At 43.0% G+C, this 22218-nt stretch overlaps 1 protein-coding gene across 1 annotated transcript in view; it reads right to left on the reverse strand.

Moving 5' to 3' along the window:
• Positions 1-22218, reverse strand: part of ME3 (malic enzyme 3) — a 225187-nt gene that overhangs the window by 107464 nt on the left and 95505 nt on the right. The window contains exons 3-4 of the mRNA XM_008020439.3: positions 11631-11764; positions 8487-8636 (exon numbers count right to left, since the gene is read on the reverse strand). Of these exons, the coding sequence (XP_008018630.1) occupies positions 8487-8636; positions 11631-11764 (284 nt within the window). The remainder of the gene's footprint in view (positions 1-8486; positions 8637-11630; positions 11765-22218) is intronic.

Here is a 22218-nt window from a genome sequence, read left to right on the forward strand (position 1 = left end):
AGCCTTCACTCCCACCCAAACTCGTGGATGGCTGAGGAGTGTCTGTCCTTCCCCGAGAGCAAGCTGCTCCTTCTGGATATTAAAGTCCCAGGCAGGTCACATGCATTTAAGCACAAACTCACTTTTTCAGATGCAAATCTCAAAGCTTTCACTAAAAAAAATAAGCTAATTCCCTCAGTGATTGAAATCTGTATAATTCAGACACAAAAATAAATGTTCCTTCTCTCCTCTACCTCTGTTCCAAAGTATTTCAGCAATGTGGGATCTAGATACAATTAACTTACTCCATGTGACATTCATGTCAAATAACAGCTGAACAACCTTATGCTTTGGAAGGACTCCTTCTCCTGCCACCTTCCTAAGATCTATTCCGGCATCAATTCCCAAGTCGCGGCATCAAATAATCCATGACAGATTCTGGATTGCCCAGCTGGTCTGTCTGGGAAGGTGCCCATTTGTGAATCAGAGCTCTTAGCAAAAAATTGACACTTCTGCAGATAAGCCTGCAAGCTTTTTCTTGTCAGAAAATGAAAAGTATGTGTTTTCATTAACTTTTGCATTTTCCTCCCTTAAATGCCAGAAACCTCAGAGGCAAATTTGTAGCCACGGTGCTCCAATCTGCAAGAAAAATGAAAGACTGCAAGGGCTGGAAGGAGCCCTGAGATCATCTACCAATATCGTCACTTTATAGATGAGGAAAGTGAGGTCCAGAAAGGGGGAGGATTATAGGTCATGCTGCTAGTTCATGACAGGAACCCATATTTCATGACTCCCAGCTCCATCTACTAATGTACAGTGGACTGTGGAAATATCTACTACTCCTACCTCCTTTCGATGGTCTCTGTTCACTTTGCAGTGAGCTGCCTTTCATCATCTTTTCGTCTGGTGGTTCTCAAAAGTGTGGTCTCTGGCCAGAAGCATCAACATAACCTGGACCTCATTGATACATACATTCTCTGGTCTCCTCCCAGACTTGCTCACTCTGTTTTAACAAGCCCTCCAGGTGAATTTAATGCTCACTAAAGTTGAGATACTTACTTTAACCTGTTAGCTCCATCCAGCCTATTCACAAGGGATCAGATCCATCTGATTTCATAGCTCTTTTTCAGTTTGGCTGTTCTAGTTACCTAAGGCAGAAGTTCACTTAAGTTACCTCTGGAGAAAGAGTGCCTATTGTAAAGTTTTGGACAGGAACTGGAATGGAAAGCTGTCATGAACTGAGGCAGCTTGAGGGACCACTCTCTCTGTGTTTTTCCCTGTTTCTCTCCCATCTGCCCTTATCTCCTCTCTCCAAAATATTCCTTTACTTCCAGCTCTATTATTTTCTGTTCCTTCTCAGCTGGCATTTGCCATTGGCCTACCACAACCTAACTCTAAAGTCTAAACCATGGTAACCTTTTTGCTTTAATTTTTCTTCCCAAGTGGAAAATTCTTTCTATATGACTTCTATCATGTCTCATTTCAAATTCCTGAAAAGGACATGAACTGGCCCAGTGCATCTCTTGAGCCAGGCCACACTGGTCACACGGTTACCTAAATGATTAACCACCCTTGAGCCAGATGTTTGCTCCTATCTAATCAATTATTGCCATCACATGAGTGGACAGCTATTACCATTACAAAGTAGGTGATTACATGGGGGAGTCAAGAGAATAAGAGTGAAACTTGGAAGTGAGACTTCTGTGTAGTGATAGGAACTTGTGTACTGAGACGAAATTGGGGGAGAGAGAAGGATGGCAGATGTAGAACTCCCCCACCAACCCTGTGAATGAGATGAGGGGGCTTGGGTGGTGGGGCTGAACAATTTGGCTTACTGAAGGTTGAGTTGGAGACGAAGGTTCTGTTATCTTATTATGACCTCAACCTTCAAGAGTACTTCCAGGTTGGGATGGGCTGGAATATATGGGATGCAGTTTATCAACTCCCTAAAAGTCACAGAAGATTCAAGCTGTAAGGAATTTCAGGGAACACCCAGCTCAGCAGTTCTCAGCCCTGGCTGCCCATTAGAGTCCTCTGAAAAGCTTCTGAAAACCAGAGATGCCTGGGCTCCATTTCAGGGATTCTGATTTACAGTTCCCTAGACACTTCAAGTGCACAGCCAGGACTGAGAATTGGTGCTCTAACTAGACCCTCTCAATTTTACAGGTGGGGAAACTTAGGTTTGGCTGCATAATATTACCATGGATCACTTAAAGATCTATTTCTAACTTGGTTATAGAGTTTGGGTTACTAGATCATAAAATGTTAGAGCTAGAGGAGATCATGGAAGCCATGCGCAGAACCCTACCACTGTTACTAGAGGCTAATGAGCTAAGTGACTTGCCTAAGGAGTTGTAGCCAGAAAGGGGATGGTTGAGGGGTAGAACCCAGATCTCCTGACTCCCAATCCAGTGCTCTCCCTATAACAGCCAAGGACAAGGGACTAAAAGAGCCAGATGAGACATTAACCAGAACCGGGTGCAGGCCTTGCACACACTCTACTCAAGAAAGCCTTTCCAGCAGCATAGCTGAAAGTCTGGCAGCAGAGTCTGGGTGGAATTGGAATGTCAAACAGTCTTGGCCAAAGGAATCAGTGCTTTGGTGCTCTGAGATTGGGCAGGAGGCTGGTTTGATGATGCTAGTCCTTGCTTTCTGCTTGCCTCCCAGTTGTCCTGGGAGTATGTGTGTGTGTTTGTGCATATTCCCAATCAATGGACAGCTGGGTTGGAACTGTGTTGTGATGTGCTCAAATACCATGCCCTGGGTGTCAGGGATCTCTCCATTTACTGGGGCAAGGTTGTCTTTGTTTTCCAGAGTGGCTTTGGTCAAAGTGTTGACATTCGTTGGTCTTGCGTAGAGTTGGAAATGAGCTCCAGTGGGTATTTAGGAAGCAGAGGCATGTGATTCGTGTCCCAGGGGTCGCTCTGGGTGTACGTGCACATGCATGTGCACGTGAGGGTTGCTGGTGGAGGTGGTTGAAGACAAGAAGGTTCCAATGCAAGAAAATGAAGCATACCAGACATATTGAGCAGGAAGCAGGAAACTCCAAGGAGGTAAATGTGAACCTTAACCATATCCTCTTACAGGTATGGGGTGAGGGGGAAGAAGAGATGAAAAAGTAATACCCCTGCTTTAAGCTTATGACGAACTTTACAATTGACAAAGCATGTTCACATGCGTTTAGCCCTTCTGACCCTCATAATGATCCCACAAGGTGGATAGTTCCTGTGATCCGAACTTGCAGTGGAGTAGCTAGGCTCCAAGACCACATGGTATTTAGATGAGGGGGCTGAACCACTACCACTGACTCCAGCTCAAGTGCTCTGTCCAACGTGGTATGCTATGCCTCCCAAGTGTGGGTGTGTGTGCACACATGTGTGTGCCCCTCCTGGGTGCAGACCTGTCTGGCAAGGGAGTTTAAGTGAAGGCCAGAATGAGGTGTCATGTTTACCAGGGCCAAGCAGAAACTGGACTATGAATTCAGGAATATAACACAGGAAATTGGCTCTGGGTCAGCTGTGATTGTCTTAGATAAGTTAGCTTTCATTTTCATCTCAGTGAAATAATAAGCACCTCGAGGGGTTGTTGTAGGGCTCAACAATAATGCACACCAAATAGCTAGACCACGTCCCTCCCATGAGAAGTACATGCATTCAATAAATGGTAACTATTAATATCCTGTATATATGTTATTGGCTGGTGTGCAGAAGACCACCTGTTTGCAGATAAGAAAGACAGCAGCTTGGCTCAGGGCCAAGGGTTGCTGGCTTTGTCCAAATACACCTTCAGGTACTTTCCACAGAGCCTCCGACTATATAAAACCAAGTCCCACTTCCCAGCCTCACCTTTCTAACTCATCACAGCCCAATCTCTAATTCCTCACACATACTTGCTAATGATTTGCCAGTTAAGTGCAAGTACAGATGATTTCAGGTCTGAATCAAACAACAGAGTGTGGCAGTACTTCAGAGGACTGGGGTGGCCTCAGTAGGTTTACAGTGTGTATTCTTCGGTGGGGTGACTGAGTAGATGACAACTCCTGGGGGTCCTGGGTCAAGCAGATCACAGCTGCTGAGCTCTTACCAAGGCCAGGCCCTTTAACACTTGGAATCTCACTGAATCTTCCCAAGCAGCCATGTGAATAGGTGTTATTTCCATTTTACATATGAGGAGGCTGAGGAGGTGCTAAATTAATTGCCAAAAGTCATCAGGAGCTGAGATTCAAGGCCAAGACTGCCTGGCTTCAAAGTCTGTGCTGCTTCTGCTACCTCCCAGCCCTCTGACAAAGACTCTCCTTCGACCAAAACTTTAGTTGGGCTCCTGAGTCTCCTCTGACTAGGTCAGACATTGGGCTTCCCTTCCTGTCCTTGTAGAATCCAGTTTGAGCAAGAATCCTGCTAAGTCGTTTTGGCTAAAATCCTCCACCTACCTTTGGTAACTCGTCACCCTTGTTATCTCAGGACTCTGGCCTGCCTTCAGCAATAATCCCATCCTATCAATTTAACCGGAAACCCCCCATTCTTGATGTTTCCTCCTAGTAATTTTCCAAGCACTGCCCCCCATGCTGTTCCTGGGTTATAAATCCCCATTTGTCCTTATTGGAGTCAGAGTTGAGCCCAATCTCTCTCCCTCACTGCAAGACTCCTCTGCCATAGTTATATGTCTATCGTAGTCCCCTGCTCTCCAGCTCCTGAATAAAGTCTGCCTTACTATCTTTAACAAGTGTCATAACGTTTTCTTTCAGATCTCCATCATCCATACAGGTTAGACCTATACCAAAGCCAGGAAATGTTAGGTTTACAGGCGGGTGCAGCACATTGCTTGGAGCCCAAGAGGATAAGGCGTGTGAAGACAGGACTGGTCAAGAGTGATGTGGCCTGGGAAAGGGAGAGTATTCACTGACACTGGACCCCATATTGGCTTCCTCCTCACCCTCTTCCTCTGGGTTGAGTTCTATCTCAGCCTCCACCCAGCCTCACCTCTGGCTTTCACCTCTTCCAGCTCACACACTAGTGACTGACCTTCAGGGGACATTCCCTTAGGCCAGGCTCATGGAGGTGCATGCAGAGGATGTCAGGTGAGAGCCAGGATGAGGCAGAGGAGGCTCCACCAGAGCCCAGAACCTTCTGTGGTGCCTGTCTGCCCAGGGACACTCAGGTGCCCCTGAGATACTCTTTCCTTGGTTGTGAGGTGATGCAGAGCCCCAGGCAGGTTGACGGCTCAATTTTAGCATCAGCTGGATGTAATTAGCTTTGGTGGGGGGCCAGACACTTTTACAGAGGACTTCATTGTTCTTGGGAACCTGGCAGAAGTGTTTATCATTTCAGAAACTGAGAAGGCGCTGACTCTCTCCCTCTCAGCCTAGGACTGTCCTCCCTTCAGATGCTAATCCACAAAGTAAGTCCAAGCCAGGTCTCAGATGAAGTTCAGGGCTTGGGTGGAGCCCAGACTTTTATGTCCCTCAGGAACAAGGCAGGTGTGGAATCCACACCTGGAAAGCAGCCAGATGGAAACCTAGAGCAACAACTCAGAATGTCACATGTCAAATAACTTAATTGGGTAATCATCTGAAGAAGGGTTTGTGCACAACATATTCGGTAAGTCTGAACCAAGAGTGTGAGGGACTAATTCAAGAAGACGGTTAAGTCTGCCCAAGCCTGCCTCAAGCTCACCCAGCTGCAGGCCCTGGGACCTCGCTGGATCAATTCCTCCCAGGAGAGCTCTAGAAATGGTATCTAGCAATCCCCACCTGAGACCCCTGGGCAGTCAAACATTCCTGGAGCTGCAACGACATCCCACCCAAAATGCCCACCAGCTGTGCACAGTCCTAAACTATAAGAGTCAGTGTAGTGTGGTGGTTGCCTGTCCACACTTTGGTTCAGATTGGGTTGGGCCCTGGCTTTGCTGGTTATAAACTATATGTGACTTCGGGTAAGTTATTTTCCTGTGCCTCAGTTTTCCCATCTGCAATTGAGATAAAAATGGGGCCTACCTCCTAGGGAGGTTGTAATAATTAAATGAGTTAAGATATGTAAATTCAGTCCTGGTGGTTTCCCTGGATTCTGGAGTGGGCTCTGGAGGCAAATTCTACTTTCACAAGCCTGGTGCATATGCAAGGTCCTGACCCTGATACTAGTTTGTCTGGAACCAACTGAAGCCACTACAATCTAGTTTCCATAGGAGCTTATGGAGTGAGGGCTTCCACACGTCCTGGCAATAGGGGCCAGGGTGGGATAGACTTGAATTTCCATAAGATCTTAGTCAGGGGAGATGGTTAATCTTGCCTTAGGGGGATAAAGGTCCTCTTCAGGAAAAAGTTGGTTCTGGAAAAGCAAAATTGTGTATGTTTGCATGATCTTGGGTTCAGTTTCCTTCTGAAGTTAAAAGTCTTAGTTTGTTACATGTTCAATGATTCTACTTTCTGTTGGTAAATATTTAAACATGCAATGTATAATATGACTCTACATCTATTAATCCTTTCTCCTTTCTACAATAGTTACTGAAGAGAAATAGACACTGACATTTATCTGGTTCCAATTTTCTGCCAGGTACCTGATCCACACTTCTCATTTTACCCTCATAATGATTGAAGTAGGTAGTATTGTTACCTCGATTTCATAAATGTGGAAATAAAGGCAGAGAGAAGATAAGAAAATCAACCAGGGTCAAGAAGATTAAAATTCGGGGCTGACTGCAAAGAACCAATTCTTCCCAGTGAGTACACAGCATTACTTTCCCAACTGAGTGACAATTACTTGCCAAGTATTGGTCTAGAATACACAACTGATCCATCATGTTACTTGCCCCTTCAAGAAGTTTGTATTCTAGTAGAAGAGAGTTATGAACAAACAATAACTAAAAACATGAAAAACAAAAAAGAAAACTATGGGATAGAAGAAGTATGTGTAATGGATTTTGAGGAGGCCAAAAAAGGGGTGGTCAGTTCAGCCTGAGGGATGGGGGAGGGCTCCATGGAGAAGTTGACCCTTGGGGTGGGCCTTGAAGGATAACCTGAATTGTGATGAGTGGAGACCAAGGAAAGGGAGAGATGCAGGAGTTTGAGGCAGACAGGACCATATGTACATAGGCATGGAGAAGAACATCGGTGTACTTGGGCATGGAGAACAGATCAGAGTAGGTAGAACATTGAATTTTGGAGCTGGGCTGTGACAGGCTTAGATCTATCAAAGTGTTGGTCTTGATTCTTTAAGCCCTAGGGAGCTGCTAAATGCCTCAGATAAAATGCCATGAGCTGATCTGTGCAGAAAGGATGATTTCTGCATAGGAACAGGGAAGTACATACAGTCCTGCAATCCTTCAGAAATGTACCATCAGCTCCTAATGTCTCTGCCACTATTGGTTTCGGGAATGGGAATAAGAGAACAGGAGTCTCTTTCCTGTTGAAAGAAGCATGTTGAAGACCAGAACTGCTATGGGGCCCTGGCATAGTGGGCCTCTATAGGTTTGCAAAAGCTTAGCTATTCTGAGTGATGAGGACGTGTCTGCTGCAATAGCCAGACACACCACCATCAGGATGAGGTTTGATGTGCTGTCCTTTGCCAATGGTAACAGTGGGACCCAGAAAGAAACAGGACTGGCATTGGGAACACACTGTAACCATATTGTAATATTCAACCCAAATGCTGGCTACAAAACTAGAAGATTGTTTTTCTAAATTAAAGCTGTTTTGAATTCATGATTACATGTTCCCCATATAACGTGTGATTTACAAACACTGACTTATAAATTCTACATAAATGTAAATTACACATCTGTGCACAGTATGTTACATATTTGAACGTAGACTAGAACAATGTTCCATTACATATAATAAACCAGGTAGCTTTTTTAACATTAGTGCTAGAACTATGTATTTATGATTATAAGGCAACTTCCCCTGAGGACCCTACCATTTTTTCTTTTTTTTAAACATATATTCTGAAGTCATTATGAAAAAAAAACTGATTGCTTTAGAAAACTGCTCAAAATTATTTGGCTTTGAAAGAAAATGGAGTGCCAAAATTTTGTCTAATAAAATGACATTTAAAGGAGAATCTGAGTCAAGCCTGAAGGAAGATATGCTGGTTTTTCGAGACAGCAAAAAAATTCAGTCTTTGGTATCCAACACTCCATTATTCATTGGCCTGAATTGGCAGGAGAGCTGTTGGTACTTTGGAGATGACCAGAGAGGGCGAGAGAAGTGATAGGTTGATAATGAGAGAAATACAACCTGAACTCTCTCAGGTCAACTCTGAGCATGCTGGGCATTTATTATTTGGAAGTGAAGAAGATTTGATATCCCCTTGCTAACTACTCTTTCCGCTCATTTATCTGCTTATGGGGCCATTTTCCTGAGCAAATGCTTAAAATCAAGTGTCTTTTTGTTGGACTACCGACCCAATCAGGAGTCAGCCTCCAGGGTCTCAATACATGCATGAACGGTGGAAAGAATTTATTCCCCTCTATGAGGCAGCCCCTCCCGGAGCCCTCACTCCACGGGGGCTCACCGGGGCCTGCGGAAGGTGAGGCCATAGTGCTGACAGGCCAGCCCCACAGTGGGTGTGTACACGATAGGCATGAACTTCTCCACATCCGAAGTCAGCACTCGGTAGAAGAGCTTCTCGTTCCGGTCTTGGAGTGTCATGAGAATGATGTACCTTGGAAAGGGAGAGAAAAAGCAAGCTGACATGGGGTAGCAGCAGGCCCTGATGCCTCTGTGGTGTAGTGCAAAGACCCAGGGCTCCCACTCCTGCCCAGCTACAAGGGCACCTTCATGGGCAAGCCATCTGCCCTGAGCATGAGCTTCAACAGCTACGAAATGTGAAGATGACCTGCTTGTGGTGCTTATTATTATACATGGTGAAGGTACGGTTCTAAATATTTTACAACAACTCCTTTAAAACCTCCGATGGCTTGTGAAGTAGGGATTATAATTCTTGCTATTTTAGAGGCAAGGAGACTAATGTAGAGAGAAACTGACTCACCCCAGGTCCATAGCAGGGTGGGAATGTGAATCTAAGCAGTCTGACTCTGGAATCTGTGCTCTCAACCATTGTTCAAGATGCTTATGATATTATGTGAACATTAATGAAATGACAATAGCATAGTAACATTCTGGGGATTGGGTAGGGAAAATCCTGGGCATATAAGAACTCAATGGACTGGCCTCTCCTACCACACTGGGCTGGTTCCTGTCACAAATTGTGATTTCTAAAAATAATCTCTCTTTTACCTGATCCCTGAAACCTGAAATCACTAAGCCAGGAAAAGAGCCTTCCATTCAGACGCCTAAGAATGCAAAAACCTCTGTGAGAGAAAACCTAGGGGTTGAAATTCACAATTAAGTGTGACTGCTAATATCACAACCTTTCTGGATAATAATCTTGGGGAGAGTACCAAGGTACTTGATGCGCTGGCATAGGGAGGGATGGGAGAAATGCTCTAACAGGGGGAAAACATCTGTGGTCTGGTGAAATGATCACTGGGCATGACATCAGGATCCTGGGTTTGAATCCCAGCTCTGCCATTTATTAGCCGTGTGAACTTGGGGAAGTCTTGTGTGACCTCTTGGGTCTCAGCCTTCTCCTCTCTACCAAAGGAATTGGTCCTTTGGTGGAAAACTAAAAACTGTGCTCTGGAAGGTGTTTCTAGCAAGAGAGGACTGATACTCAGGAAGAGCCAGGATCTCAGCCCATTGCCAGTGTGGGATTCTCTTACCCAATAGCCATTTGTGCACATCTTTTCTCAGTTCTACCTTCAGTTATGTCAAACTGGTAACCTGAAACTAGCCATCATACAAGTATTTACACTATGGAATCTGGTGGATGCCATAATTTCCTACCGCATTCCTCACCCCACACAGAGAACCAGTTATTAAAGATTTACCAGCACACCACTGCCCTTACTTGAAAGAAGATAAGTTTTCTTAGCATGTCCCCAAGCACCCTGTAAAATAAGGGGCTCCTGGAAATAAGCGGGTCAAGGTGGTCAAGCAGCATCAGGGATGAGCCTCTAGAACTCCCAGGAATGGGCACACTCTTCTGTCCCTGAGCCTGGAATGTTTCCCCAGATCTATTAGTGAGGCCCATCTAGCTGGAAATAACTGGTGAGGGAAGGATTTTTGAATTTAACGTTTAGAGCTTAATGTCTGTAGGAAGAGGATTTCACTTTGGACTTGATTTCTTCTTTATACATTTAACAAAAGAAGAAGGTTCAAATTATTCAAATTTAGGGCGTGTCTCATCCTGTTAGTTGAATTCATTGTGTCATTTCTGGCTTGCTCTTCAGAGTGACTTAGCTAGACCCAATTAGAGTTAGATAAAAAAGAGGGAGAGGATATTTGGCCTGACCACAGTATGGCCTTGGAGTTAATGTGACTAACATCCTTTGAGTTTAGAGCTTTGGGAGTAGGGGTGGAGGTATGAGCAGAAGCTTCCGTGCTCATCACCACTCAGAAGCAATGGATGGTATGAGGGAAACAGAGGATGAGTGCAGGGTGACCCTGGCAAGTTGCTGAGCTCTGCCCCAGGGGGACAGCCACATCCTCAAGGACCCAAAGTCTTGGCCAGTTTGTTCTATAGATTGAACTGGCCAAGTTCTAGAGTTTGTTTGTTCTAAGAGGGGGATTCCTTATCTTCTTCCTACATTTCTGCTAGAGCAAATAACAAGGTGACATATTTACTTGACAAACGCTGACATACTGCCTACTATGTGCCAGGCACTGTTCTAAGCACAACACAAATACTAAGGCATTTAATCCTCGTAACAACCCTATGAGTTTTCCCTATGGTACTCATTGTACTAATGGGAAAAGACCCATAGAGGCTAAGTAACTTTTGCTACGTAACTTTTGCTATTAAGAGGTAGAATATGGATTTGAACTTGGTCTAGTACTAGAGTCTAGTCTTGTAGCCACTGGTCTCTGCTGCATCTTAGCTGTGGCATACCAGAGAAATGAAAAGCATAGACTCTGGAGCCAGGTCTCTGTGTTCAAATTCCAGCTGTGCCCATTTATAGCCATGCGACCTGGGAAGTGACTCCCTTGTTTAGTAAAGCTGATAAAGTTGACCCCATGATTCCCCATTGGCTCTTTATGTCTGGATCTCTATTGGAGGAGAACTCAGAGAGGAGGCAGGGTTATTAACTGTTGCCCATAGCCTCCAACAAATGACATCTAGGTCTATCCTAAGGCGTCCCCTGTCCATTTCCCTCTCCCCCACCACGTCCCCCTAATTCCAGGAACCCAAGCTACGTACCACTTCCTTAACATGCCTGTCTCTACGTCTTTGCTCCATTTCGTCCCTCTCAGTGAAACATTCTCCCTGAACCCCACTGCTGTCTGCTGAAGTCTTATCAGTGCTTCTTATGCTGACTCAGCTTCTACCACTTCCCAGAGGCCCTTCAGATTCCACTGGTTGGAATGCAGTTTCCCTTTCCAGTTCCTCCAGGACATGTCGGCTGTGTCTCAGTCATAACAAGCCTTGTCTCTCAGGGAGACTATGAATCCTTTAGAAGGTAGGGCTGCGTCTGGGATCTCTTTGGGCTCTCAGCCTTTTTTAGCTGGAGAGTTTCCAGAAAACCCTCTGTGAAGCATAGGAAACAGACAGCTCAGCCCAAGGACCAAGCAGAGAGAACAGACGCTAGGTACTGACTTGTCCAGGTCACTCTGCTGCCGCTCATAATATCTCATGATTCGGAGGAGCTGGACATCCTGACTCAGAAAGCAGGGTGGGATTAAGCCGTGGATTCCAAGCTGCAGTCTTTCTTCAAGGGTAAAGGCCATCCCCTGGCAAGAACAAGAAAAAAACACCCACACATAAGTGCATACACAGGAAACAAAGGAACAGAAGGGGTCCCACCCACAGACAGGTAAAAGTCAGTGTGACTCAGTAGAAAGGTCCCTCAACTCAAATCCCACCTCTGCTGTTTAAGTAGGAGGGTCATCTTGTGCCAGTTACTTTGACACTTCTGAACTTCAGCTTCCTCACTGGAAAAAATGGGGAAACTGTATCATCAGGGTTTTTCTGTTTTTTTTTTTGTTGTTGTTGTTGTTTTTATATACATATGTTTTATTTTATTTTTTAGAACAGTGATATGGTTAGTCTCTGCATCCCCACCCAAATCTCATTTTGAATTGTAATCCAAATTCATAGTCCCCATGTGTTGAGGGAGGGACCTGATGGGAGGTGATTGGATCACAGGGGCTGTTTTCCCCATGCTATTCTTGTAGTAGTGAGTGAGTTCTAATGAGATCTGGTTGTTTGATAAGTGTCTGGTGCTTCCCCCTTTTCTCTCTCTCCTGCCGCCATGTAAGATGTGCCTGCTTCCCCTTCACTTTCTACCATGATTGTAAGTTTCATGAGGCCTCCTCAGCCATGTGGAACTTGGAGTCAATTAAGCCTCTTTTGTTTGTAAATTACCCAGTCTCAGGTAGTATCTTTAGAGCAGTATAAAAACGGACTAATACAAACAGTATTTACAGAAAAACTGAGAAGACAGTACAGAGTTCCCATATACCCCCTCAACCAGTGTCCCTGATTATTAACATTTGACATTAGTATTTTACTTTCATTAGAGTCAATGAACCAGTAATTATCCATTATTATTAACTAAAGCCTTCAGTTTATTCAGATTTTTTAAAGTTTTTATCTAATACATATACAGATATATATAAATATGTGTGTGTGTATATATATATATGTAAAAATATGTGTGTGTGTGTGTGTGTGTGTGTGTGTGTATGTAATTCCAGGACCCCATCCAGGATCCTATATTAAGTTTAGTCATCATGTCTCCTTAGGCTCCTCTTGGCTTTGACAGTTTCCCAGATGTCCCTTGTTTTTGACAACCTTGACAGTTTAGAGAAGCCCTGGTTAGGTATTTTGCACATACTCCTCTACTGGAACTTGTCTGATGTTTTTCTCATGGTTGGATTGTGGTCATGGGTTTTTGGAAGGAAGATCACAGAAGTAGAGTGCCATTTTCATCACATCAGACCATGGGTACATATAATAAATGTGATTATCACTGTTGATATGGACCTCGATGAGTGGCCAAAAGTCATGCTTGTCAGGTTTCTCCACTCTAAAGTTACTCCTAGCCTTGGCCATTGGGAGTGTTTTCGGTTGGCTCTTGCATTTCTTTGACATACTACCCATAATGTAACAGTAGTGGGTTGGTTGTTTTTTTTGTTTTTGTTTTGAAATTCCTTACTTTCTGGCACTACAAGATGCTCCAGGTTCCTCTTGTACATTGCCAGCCGTGGTCCTAGACTAAACCATTTCTCCAAGGATCCCCAATTCCTTTTTTGGAGCATGGTTATTAGAAGGCAAGGTTTGGGCACTATTTACTACTTGTGTCCCTTGTTTATTTCTAGTTCCTGTCAGTTAACAGAGGAAGGAAATATACATGTGTATATTAAAACTGGAGTATAACCACATATCTATGAAGTTTTCTATATTTAACCATCTGAGCCTGTATTAAGCTGAACATAAGTTTATACTAATGTCTCCAATGTGAATTCATTACCACATGGATCATTTTAACCCCATCACCTTGCTAAACTGTGAATTCCCACTCCAACAATAAAAAGTTTGGCTTTGACCATCTCCCATTTATGTACTTAATTGCTTAATTTCAGTATACCCATATAGCAGTGTCAAAATTGTTAACTTGAACCACTGTGGGAAACAATTTTATAGAGTACAGTGGTTCTGTGCAGTTCTCTTTGCCTTTATTCTAACAGACTCTACTCATTTCCAAAGTTACTTAAGTCAAAACTTTTTCCCTCTACTCTCTTCACTGAGATTGTTACATACATCTGTAATACAATTAGATTCTCCTATCATAGTCTGCATCCTTTCTGGAATCCCCCAACCTATTGAATAATTTTTTAAAAATCTGGACACATTAAGGTTCATTCTTTATGCTGTAAAGTTCTATGGGTTTGGACAAATGCATGTCATGCATCCACCACTACAGTATCATACAAAATAGTTTCACTGCTTTAAAAATTCCATGGGCTTTACTTGTTCATCTCTCTTTCCTCCCCCAAACCTCTGGTGACCACTAACCTTCTTTACTGACTCTACAGTTTCATCTTTTCCAGAATGTCATACAATTGGAACCATAAAGTATGTAACTTTTCAGACTGGCTTCTTTTACTTAAAAATATGCACCTAGAGTTCATCCATGTATTTTCATCTCTTGATAACTCATCTATTATCATTGAATAACATTCCACTGTACATTTGTACCATAGTTTGTTTCTCCACTTATTGAAGAAAGCTTGGTTGCTTCCAGCTTTTGGTGATTATAAATAAAGTTGCTGTAAATATTCCTGTGCAGGTTTTTATGTGAACATACGTTTTTAAATCAGTTGGATAAATATGTTGGAGTGCAACTGCTGGATCATATGGTAAAACTATGCTTAGCTTTGTAAGAAACTGCCAAACTTTTCTAAAGTGGCTGTACCATTTTGCATTCCTGCTAGAAGTGAATGAGAGTTTCTGTTGCTCTACATCCTCTCCAGCAACTGGTATTGTCAGTTTTTTGGATTTTAGTTGTTCTAATAGGTGTACAGTGATATGTCATTATTGCTTTAATTGGCAATACTCTATTGACATATAATGCTAAGTATCTTTTCTTTTTTTCCCTTAAATTTCAGTCTTTATTTTAGATACAGGGGTACATGTACAGGTTTGTTACACAGGAATATTGCATGATGCTGAGGTTTAGGGTAGAGATCCTATCACCCAGGTAGTGTGTATAGTACCTGATATGTAGGTTTTCAACCTCCAGTATTCTCCTTTCTCCCCCATCTAGTAGTCTGCACTGTCTATTCTTCCCATGTTTAAGTCCATGTGTGCTCAATATTTAGCTCCCACTTGTAAATGAGAACATGCGGTATTTGGTTTTCTATTCCTGCATTAATTCACTAAGGATTATGGCCTCCAACTGCATTCATGTTGCTGCAAAACATGACTTCACTCTTTTTTAAGGCTGCATAGTATTCCATGGTATATATGTACCACATTTTCTTCATCCACTCTCTCACTGAGGGGCACCTGAGTTGATCCCATGTTTTTGCTATTGTGAATAGCACAGAGATGAACATACAAGTGCATGTGTCTTTTTGGTAGAATGATTTATTTTCCTTTGGGCATATACTCAGTAATGGGATTGCTGGGTCCAATGGTAGCTCTGTTTTAAGTCTGAGAAATCTCTGGACTGCTTTCCATAGTGGCTGGACTAATTTACACTACATTTACATTTACAGTGTATAAGCATTCTCTTTTCTCATCAGCCTCTCCAGTATCTGTTGTTTATTGACTTTTTGATAATAGCCATGCTGACTGGTGTGAGATGGTATCTCATTGTGGTTTTAATTCACATTTCTCTGATGATCAGTGATGTTGAGCATTTTTTCATGTTTGTTGGACACTTGTATGTCTTCTTGTATGTTTTTGCTGCAGTTGCTTTTGAGGACTTAGTCAAATGTTCTTCGCCAAGGTTGACGTTCAAAAGAGTATTTCTTACGTTGTCTTCTAGGATTTTTTTTACAGTTTGATGTCTTATATTTAAATCTTTGATGCTCTAAGTTAATTTTTATATATGGTAAAAGGAAGAGGTCCAGTTTTAATCTTCTGCATATGGCTAGCCAGTTAGACCAGCACCATTTATTGAATAGGGATCTCTTTCCCCATTACTTGTCTTTATCAGCCTTGTTGATGATCAGATGGTTATACGTGTATGACTTTATTTCTGAGTTTTATATTCTGTTCCATTGGTCTGTTTTTGTACCAGTACCATGCTGTTTTGGTTACTGCAGCTTTATAGTATTGTTTGAAGTCAGGCAGTATGATGCTTCCAACTTTGCTGTTTTAGCTTAGGATTGCTTGGCTAGTTGGACTCTTTTTTGCTTCCACATGAATTTTAGAATAACTTTTCTAGTTCTGTGAAGAATGACATTGGCAGCTTAATAAGAATAGCATTGAACTTGTACATTGCTTTGGGCAGTGTGGCCATTTTTACAATACTGATTCTTCCAATCCATTAGCATGGAATGTTTTTCCATTTATTTATGTTGTTTCTGATTTATTTCAGTAGGGTTTTGTAGTTCTCTTGGTAGAGATCTTGCTTTTCCTTGGTTAGCTGTATTCCTAGGTATTTCATACATTTATTTTCTATCTGTATATCTTCTTTGGTAAAGTCAGTAGGAAAATGCAAATCAAAACCACAATATGATACACTGTACCACTTTACACCCACTAGAATGGCTGAAATTAAAATACACACGTACACACACACACACACACACCAGGAAACCAGTGTTGGTGAACATGTGGAGAAATGAAAACTCTGGCTGGTACACTGCTGGTGAGAATGTAAAATATTGCAGCCTGTATGGAAATTGTAGTGGTCCTCAAAAAGCTAAACATAGAATTACCATATGACCCAGCAATTCTGCTCCTAGGCATATACCCAAAGGAATTGAAAGCATGGACTTGAACAAATAATTATATGTCAATGTTCATTGCAGCATTATTTACCATAGCCAAAAAGTGGAAATAACCCAGGTGTTCATCAACATATGAATGGATGAACAAAATGTATATACATGCAATGAAAATTTATTCAGCTATAAAAAGGAATGAAGTTCTGCTCTGTGCTACTTCATGGATAAACCTTGAAAACACTATGCTAAGTAAAATAAGCCAGACACAAAAGGACAAATATTGTGTGATTCTACTTATATGAAATGTCTGGAACAGGAAAATTCATAAGGACAGAAAGTAGCTTTGAAGTTACCATGGACTTGAAGTAAGAGAAGTGATGGCTATTGATCATTGGTTACAGAGTTTCTGTTTGGAGTGAGAAAAAGTTTTAAAAATGGATAATGGTGATGGTTTTACAACATTGTGAAAGTACTTAGTGCCACTTAATTGTACAATTCAAATTGTCAAAATGGCTAATTTTATGTTACATATAGTTTACTATAGCTTACAAAACTACTCAAGTAATATATTCCAAACTGTTGAATTATACAACCTTAAATGGGTGAATTGTATGGTATATAAATTTATTTCAAAAAAATTTTTTTAAATAGTTCTTTGCATGTTTTGAATATAAGCCTTTTACTGGGCATGTATTATGTAAATTTTTTCCTAGTCTGTGGCTTGTCTTTTCATTCTCTTGGCAGTGTCTTTCACAGACCAGCATTTTCTAGTTGAATGCTGGGGAGAGAGATGGGGAATAAGATGTCATGGAGTCTCTGACCTGGTCACAGTCAAGCCCTGGAGAGACAATGTTTGCTGGAAGAAGTTGCAGGAACTGTTCTCATAAAAGACACTGTGAGAAAGGGACATAAGCTGCCCCACCTTTATCCCAAGATGAGAAGGGGCAAAACATGGTGAAAAACAGAGACTTTTTCTGTGTAGAACTCAGGGTGGCCCTGCTGGAGTGAGGGCTGCCCTGGCACTGGAGCTCCTGGACACACTCAGCTTTCTCATGGGAGGTACTAGCAACACTGACAAGAGTGATCCCCTGAGTGGCTCCATGGCTGGCAGACATCAAGAAGGAAGGGGCCAGAATCCCCATGGGGGGATTGTGCAGGCCTGCTAATGTGACTCCTGTTGAATTCAAGGCTGATCATAGCTGGGGCAACTCTGGTTAAGTCTTTTATCTATACTGAGTCCCAAATAATGCAAGTTTCCTCCTAAAAGTGAAGAAAACTGTGCGGGTGATAAATGAGACCTCAATTATGCTGTTGACAGGCAGCTTCCCCCAGATTTCCTTGGGGAGAGGAAACCCACAAAGGTAGGGAGCATCAGAGCTCCCTTCATTCCTCCGCCACCTCAAAATGATTTCATCCAAAATTATTACAAGCCCTTTGATAGGGAATTACTAACCATAGGGAGATTCAAACCCATATATTGATTATCCTCACCTTAGAGGTGTTGCTATCATTAGCTCTAAAGAAGAAACTTTAATGAATATCTAATCTTATTCTAACTTTCCTTACAACCACATTGTGAGGAAGATTTTACAACCTTCCCTTTACAGTTGAGAAGGCTAAGCAAGAGAGGTTACATAATGTTCCTGAAGTTCCATGGCTATTACTTCATACTCTATTGCTTCTTAAACTAGGAGGCATTTTATAATCAATAAGTATAATTTTTTTCCTGATGATTTTCTTTGACTAGAGGTACGTGATAAAACCATTTGTATTCTTGCCACTATAGTGCACATCCTCCCAGGACTTTGGTGAGACGGACCTCAGGAAATGTGATGGGGTGTCAGGGGAGTTGTGAGAAAGGAGTGGATAAAAAGAAAAAAGAGAGTGGCCGGGTGCAGTGGCTCACACCTGTAATCCCAGCACTTTGAGAGGCTGAGGCAGGTGGATCACCTGAGGTTGGGAGTTCAAGACCAGCTTGACCAACATGGAGAAACCCCATCTCTACTAAAAATACAAAATTAGTCAGGCATGGTGGTGCATGCCTGTAATCCCAGCTACTCGGAAGGCTGAGGCAGGAGAATTGCATGAACCTGGGAGGCGGAAGTTGCAGTGAGCTGAGATCACGCCATTGCACTCCAGCCTGGGCAACAAGAGTGAAACTCTAAAAAAAAAAAAAAAAAAAAAGAGAGAGAGAGAGAGAGAAAGAGTGAATGAAAGACTCCTTGGCTACTCCCAATTTCCTCTTTGTTTTGTAATTTTGGATCTTTAAAACTTTGAATACTGGACTTCTTTTGTGCTTTTACAAAGTAATAAGGACAACTTATGATAGAAGAGTGCCAGAGACTGGGCACTTTCACCAAATGCCTTTAGGCAGGTGACTGTTCACTGCCTCGGTAAAGACTATGATCACCTTTCCTTGGCCCAGAGCATCCTAGGGAGGCCCAGGTATCTCATTATGACATCATCTTTGCTAATGATCACTGTGGCTTTTAACAACAGTCCACTTCTCTCTACAAGGAGAAATGTTTTTCTTGGCTGACTGCCACCAACTTCTTTTTTATTTGAGAAAAAGGGGTGACTGTTTAGCAACCGGTAATTTCAGGGATTACAAAATAATACTTCTTGAAGCTACTTTTCATCCTGAAGCTAATAATAAGGCAACCTCAGATTTACAAGTCTGCAAAGCAGAAATGCAGGCATTGTAGTTGCACCACGGCCTCCAACATAGGACAAGCACAAGACAGTTCACTAGGGCTTAAGGGGGAAGTGTGAGAACTTACATTTCTCTACAAAAGAAATGAACTTTGGTCATCGGCACTCAGGTGCTTGTTCTGTGTATGTAAAAAAGTCATAGGGTATATGAGGGGTCCGAAGGTAAGAGTAGGGACTGTACAACATGTACAAGTCGGAAGAGTTGAGAAGTTACAGTTTCTGTGTGTCTAGTAAATAGAGTTACAGATTATATTATCTAGTTTTAACAAAACTCTCAATATAGGATAGGCGGCTTTTGAAAAATGGCTGACTCTCACAGTGATATTTTAACCTCATACGCTTGTGGAATTCAGCGAGGACATGCTGGTAGGGACCTGCCTATTGTTACTAGTTTTAAATGTCTCATCTGTTACAGTGCCACTGCTCTGACCTCTCCAAGTCAGGTGTAGTCCCCACCCGCTCTGGATTCTCCCAGGGAAACTTTGGATCTCCTCAAGATCTAACAACCAATGGGTTAATGTCTGGAATAGTAGGAGGCCTCGAGACCCTTCCCTAGCACTAAAGACCTGTGACAATTTTGACTGGTCAGTGCTTATGCTGAATCATTTTAAATCTTTTAACTATCACTCCTGATTTTACCTATTTCATCAGCTTTTAGAATGATCATTACTGGTTCAGCTACTGAACTCTACCCATGGGCTTGGCCCTGCCCAAGTTACCAGGATGAAATTTACTGGCATCGGAGAGAGGATATTTCAATAGCTCCCACCATCAAATGGCAGGGCGCAAAGGCAGCAAGCCCCTTAGATGGTGCTTCTGTCCCAGCCTCCTGCTGTTCAGATGCCCGGGCTTCCCAGTGCCCATTCCTTATGTCTGAGCTTGTCCAGGGTTCAGTCTCCCAGTACTGCTTTGTGATCTGCCTAGTGCCTCTAGACCCAGAGCCCTACTCTGTACCTGACAATCTCTTCTCGTTCATTCAACAAACATCTATGAGCTCCTACTTTAGGCCAGGTCTGCCATGTTAGACACCGGGGATTGTTGAACAGAACAGGTCCTGGTCACTGCCCTCAAGCATCTACTAGAGGAGACATGTGGGTTAACATACAATAGCAATCCTGGGCCTCTGCCTTGGGCAAGCTGCTTCTCTCACTTATTAAATGAAGTGCTGCCCATTTCATGTGTTGTGGGATTAAATGAAATAATGCAGGTAACATGCTTAGCACAGATATTGGCACATAGGAAGTGCTCAGTGAACACCAGCAGTTCTCCTTATTACTATTAGTATCGTGTTTACAGGACAGGGTAGCATAAGAGAACTCATGAGCAGATGCTGGAGAGAAGCCTTGAAGGATGGTCCAGAGCTAGTCTGGCAGAAGGGGCTGCAAGCCAGGAGCTGAAGTGACATCACCACATCACAACGTAACTGCTTGTCCGTGGGCTCAGCCACCATGTCGGCCTTTGCGGCCCTATGTGTTCTCCCCACACGCATTCTGGCTGTTGTGCTTTGACTCACACCAGCACCCCTGTTCCCCATTCTCTGACTGCTTCCTCCTCCCCTGCTTCCAATCCACAGTCAACCACCTGCAACCTCCAGGAGCCCTCCCTGCCTCCACCGTTCCACACAGCTCTCCCCCTTCTCTCAGAGTCAGTGTCACACAGTTTAGCACATGTAATGTGTCTCCTATTTGATTTCTTGAGTTGTAACCACTAGATAATAAACTCAGGGTGGTGGGGAGGCAGATGCTTTGAAGAAGCTAATGCAAGGTTATTGCAAATAATATTATCATCATCCATAATAACAATGATGACCTTTTATTGGACACCCACTAGGTTGGGTCAGGCACTGAGACAGATACTTTACACTCTCATCCTCTGACTTTGGCAGGAAGGCATGATGATTATTATCCCCACTTTGTGGACTAGGAAACTGAGGTTAGAGGGGTAAGTAACTTGCCCAAGGTCACACAGCAAGCTGGTGGGAAAATCAGGAGTAGAACCCAGGCCTAAATATTTCCAAAGTTCTGAGTCTTTCCTCTGAGCTAATCAACAGCTTCAAGACATGAAAGATTGTAAAAGTTGTTGACTGAATTGGGTTTTTTTGATTAGGGATGTGATTTTTTTACCTACAGAGTCAGGTATCTTAGATTTCAGCTACTGTTGAGAATTCCTCTGTATTTGCCTCAGATCAGTCAGCCCATCTGCAGACAGGTATGCCTGCACCTCTGAGTTCATGCACTTGGCCCACGGCACACACACAGCCATGTTTCCTTTTACCAGCATCATTACTGGAAGGAAGGATTAGCAGACATTGTATAACAGTAAAGGTTTTCTGTTCCATACATCATTACATCATGCTCTGAACTGACTGTTTATGCTATAACTGGCTTCCTCCATCAATCAACCATGGCAGCATAGAGGGTAGAGCTGTGGGCAATTAGCTCTGAGATTGTACAGTTTAAGCTGATCAGCTATTAGGGGACCAGAAGGCATTTCCTCCTCCTTGGGCATATTCCTTCTTGACTTTATTTGTTTGGGATTTTTATGAGTTCGGGTGATGTGGATTCTGGTTGGAGACAGGAAGTGGGATTACTGAGGCTGCTGTTCTCTGCACTGAACCCCAGCTTTATGAGGGCCCCTGAGCACACTCCTGAGATGGATATATGGGGATCTCAGAAACACAGCATTGGGAAGTCTCCGCAGACACAGACCTGAGAATGGCCTTCCTTCCAGAAATATTTTTGTGATCAGGTGCAATGTTACAGATCCAGAAACACATCATAAATTCCTAAGAGGGGAGTGGAGGATACGCTGCTCATTACTGCCCAGAACCAACCCTAAACCAGCCTAAATCTCAAAGATTGGGCTCTGGGGCCATGGGTTGCACTGCCTGCAACCTTCCATGTGTGACATACATAGAAGTTCTTGTTCTGGTTGGGAGATAAGATTCAATTTTCCTTCCATGGGATTCAGCCAGTACATGGAGGTGCTGTGCTCACACAGCCAGCATGGGGGAGTGGGAAGGGAACTGGACGACAAAGGTTCCACCTTCAGTTCTTCCCCTGGCTGTGTGA

The sequence above is a fragment of the Chlorocebus sabaeus genome, chromosome 1 (genome assembly GCF_047675955.1).
Source record: "Chlorocebus sabaeus isolate Y175 chromosome 1, mChlSab1.0.hap1, whole genome shotgun sequence".
Classification (NCBI taxonomy): Eukaryota; Metazoa; Chordata; class Mammalia; order Primates; family Cercopithecidae; genus Chlorocebus; species Chlorocebus sabaeus.